The sequence below is a fragment of the Bidens hawaiensis genome, unplaced genomic scaffold (genome assembly GCF_021521415.1).
Source record: "Bidens hawaiensis isolate Kalapana, Puna unplaced genomic scaffold, B.hawaiensis_p1.1 tig00034975_1, whole genome shotgun sequence".
Taxonomy (NCBI): domain Eukaryota; kingdom Viridiplantae; phylum Streptophyta; class Magnoliopsida; order Asterales; family Asteraceae; genus Bidens; species Bidens hawaiensis.
The window spans coordinates 208,188-211,700 of NW_027496058.1; the positions used below are offsets into that span (position 1 = coordinate 208,188).

A 3,513-nucleotide genomic window follows, 5' to 3' on the forward strand; every position below is an offset into this window, starting at 1 on the left:
GACGTGTAGTTAGTTTCAGTCAATTTGGGACATTGAAGTGGTACGTTACCTTGCTCACGAACCGCCAACGGACCTGCGTTTCCTGCCATTCTTTCTTCTTGATTTTTTTTCTCGGTCTTCTTTCTTGCTGGTCTATCTTTCTCCTTCTCTTTCTTGCTGATAGATCAACTTCGTTCTTCTCTTTCTTCTTTCTACTTTCTTCTTTCTTACGATTTCTTACATGTAAATCGCCTGACTTCCTTCAAACGGATGAAACCTTAGGCCCTCTGATACCAATTGTTGGCACAGGCCCTTTTTGCAGCAATTAACACAGCAATAGAACACAACGTTCGACTCTTTTGATTACTGAAAACTGAGAAAACAGTAAACAAAGAACATACGACTCTTTCCTAACCCTAGCTGCTGGAATATATAGGCCCATTCTTACACACACGTAGCATAAACGTGTTGAATAGCCCATGACTAAAAACTGAAAACATGACCCACTACTGTAACCCACTACTTTAACATAACAAACATGTGACTAAATAAATAACTTCCTAAACACTTGACCCCTTAAACTTGAATTTCTTGCTGACCCGTATCCGACCCGGTTTGACCCGTCAAGATTAACCCAACACATGTTTTCCTTACTTAAAAGAAACCTAATCTGCAATCTATTATTTTATATTATATCAAAGATGCAAAAACTGATATTATATAGCCCTTGAATAAAAAAAATTAGTTACCTTCACGTTTTTAATCTGGAATATATGTTATTCTAATACATTTTTTAATCCTGATCATAAAATATCCCCAAAATCTTCCATTTTGAGCACGTTGCAAGGCAAGATCAGCAAGTATATATATATACTTTGGATCAACACCGATCTTAGTATTTATATCCACAGGCATCGAGACACGTACAGTTCAGAGGCAAAAAGATGGGGAAGAGTTCATTTTATGACAAGAATGGACTGAAAAAAGGTGCTTGGACTGATGATGAAGATAAGAAGTTAACAGCCTACATCCAGAGATACGGCCATTGGAACTGGAGTTTACTTCCCAAGTTTGCTGGTATATATGTGGGATCATACTTTAATTTTTAGCATGGATTTGGACATTTTCTTCTTATTGTTTTCTGTTTAGGTGTTTCTAGAAGCGGTAAAAGTTGCAGGTTGAGATGGATGAACTATCTCCGCCCGGACTTGAAACATGGGAATTTTACAGAAGAAGAAGACAATGTCATCGTGAGTTTACATAACAAGATTGGAAACAGGTAAGTTTAAATCATCTTTCTATTATAAAATAGGAAAATTAGGTGAACTTTACCTTGATTTGAGTAAGTTATCTAGATGATAATTTGTTTAAATTTGAAAAAAAAAGGAATTATATATCTAACTATCTATGAAGTTGCACTTCAATTGGCACAAAATAACTATTACATTTATGATCATTTTAATTAGGGAGATCCCTTCGATAAATCAAACGTTTTAGCGATTTGAGTAAGTTATCTAGATGATAATTTGTTTAAATTTGAAAAAAAAAAAGGAATTATATATCTATCTATCTATGAAGTTGCACTTCAGTTGGCACAAAATAACTATTACATTTATGATCACTTTAATTAGGGAGATCCCTTCGATAAATCAAACGTTTTAGCCTTGTTTTTTACTTTAAAGTTACGTTTTAAGCCTCTACTTTAGGTGAATACGTTACATCAATTCGGATACATCATAAGTGACCTAAAAACGTGAATTTTTTCTTAAATAGAGGATAACCCTCCAATCAAGTGTTTCTCCTTTCACAGACGCTCACGTGGTTGTTTCTCGCATTCTTCACCATCGGGTGGCGTCTGGTTTTTTGGCACACATTCATACGCTTGAACGTAAAAAGCGAGTGAGAGCTTTCAAATTACAAATCTTCTCCCGAGGGTAAAACTAATATTAAATTATTTAATGTGTTTAATTAAATTAAAGAGATTTATAATTAAAATATATGTAAAATATGGTGAGGAAATGTTTTTGGTCTCCTTATTGGATGATTTTTTGGTGTTTTTGAACCATAATTATTAGCTACAAGGCACTCTATTTTGTGTGTTGTGGTTTTATCATTGTGGATGCTTTATAAAGTGTAATCTATGTTTTAACCTCATGTCATGTTTTTGCTAGTGTTTTTTAGATTTTCCGTGTAACTTCTATTAAGTGTGATAAATTTTCATTTCAAAATTCATTCTCTTCATTTAGGTAATTATGTTGTGTGTTACAATGACTATTCGATCAGAAGGTTATCTCTTAATGAAAAAAAAAACAATTAATTTGTACATTTCGTGTAGATTTTTAGTTCCAATGATCTACTCTTTTATCTACAGATGGTCTACAATAGCTACAAAGTTGCCAGGAAGAAGTGACAACGAAATAAAAAACCGGTGGAACACACATTTGAAGAAACGATCTCAAGATGACCAAACTGTGTCCAAAAGTGAACACACAGGACTCCTTGAGCATGATCATGCTAATCCAAAAGTGTATAGTGTCAAAGAAACAGATCTTAAACTTCAGGAGGAGGATGGAAGAAGATTATTTCTAGAACTACCATATTCTGATCAATTACCATCATCTCCTTCAAGCTCAGGATTGTTTTCATGTTGGTCGAGTGGTATAGACTCCGCTATTTCAAGTGACCTTACACTGCAAACATTAGATGATGAAATGGTTGGTAATTTTTGGACCCAGCCATTTACACCGGACAATGATACCATCATACCATCAGGCAATAACTTGTGGTCACCTTTTGATTTTGTCAACGATTTCATCTATCAATATTCTTCTTACCATGATGTGTTGATGACTGATGAGTTCCTATGGCCAACATACAATACACACGTTGAAGACAATGCAGAATAAATTGAAGACCGAGTTTTTTAATAATGTCTAAAACTTTTGTCTTCGAATTTTCCCATGACTAGCTATGTTTTATTAGGACGACTAGCTTTGTTTTATTAGGATCAAGGTCTATTATCAATTGTCTTTTTGGCCATTTACATTTTACAACTAGTTCTGAAAGGTTCAATGTTATTAGAATAAAGAAAGATTTTGTTCGATTAAATTTTTTTGTAACATTCAACTAAATCATATAATGTTTCAAGTTTCAACTATGGTGGTGGTATATCGTAGCTATTAGCTGTGGGCAAAATTTGTTCTTGAGCCCATAGGACACTACTTTAATGAGATAGAACACCATTTCGGATGTATTCAAATCAATATTGAGGAATATACTTAGAGTATAATTCGAAAAGTCATTCGGGTTATATTGGCGAACGAATGATCGTTTGATGATATCATATAATCCAATACAATTTAATAGAATATCGGTATATAAGACTTTAATTTAAACTAGAGGGGTGTCTGAGTGTTATGACGCGAAACACAACACATCGACACAAATAGTGGTGAACAATGATTGGATTTAAATTTAATAAAAGTTTTTAAATAATAAAAAATTATAAGTATGAAATAAAATAAACTAAAAACA

At 33.4% G+C, this 3,513-nt stretch overlaps 1 protein-coding gene across 1 annotated transcript; it reads left to right on the top strand.

The window, feature by feature from the left end:
- Positions 1-923: 923 nt before the first annotated feature.
- Positions 924-2,885, top strand: LOC143586779 (uncharacterized). Its single transcript, XM_077068257.1, has 3 exons — positions 924-1,056; positions 1,129-1,258; positions 2,351-2,885. Exons 1-3 carry the CDS (start codon positions 924-926, stop codon positions 2,883-2,885), a joined length of 798 nt encoding a protein of 265 aa, XP_076924372.1.
- Positions 2,886-3,513: the final 628 nt, after the last annotated feature.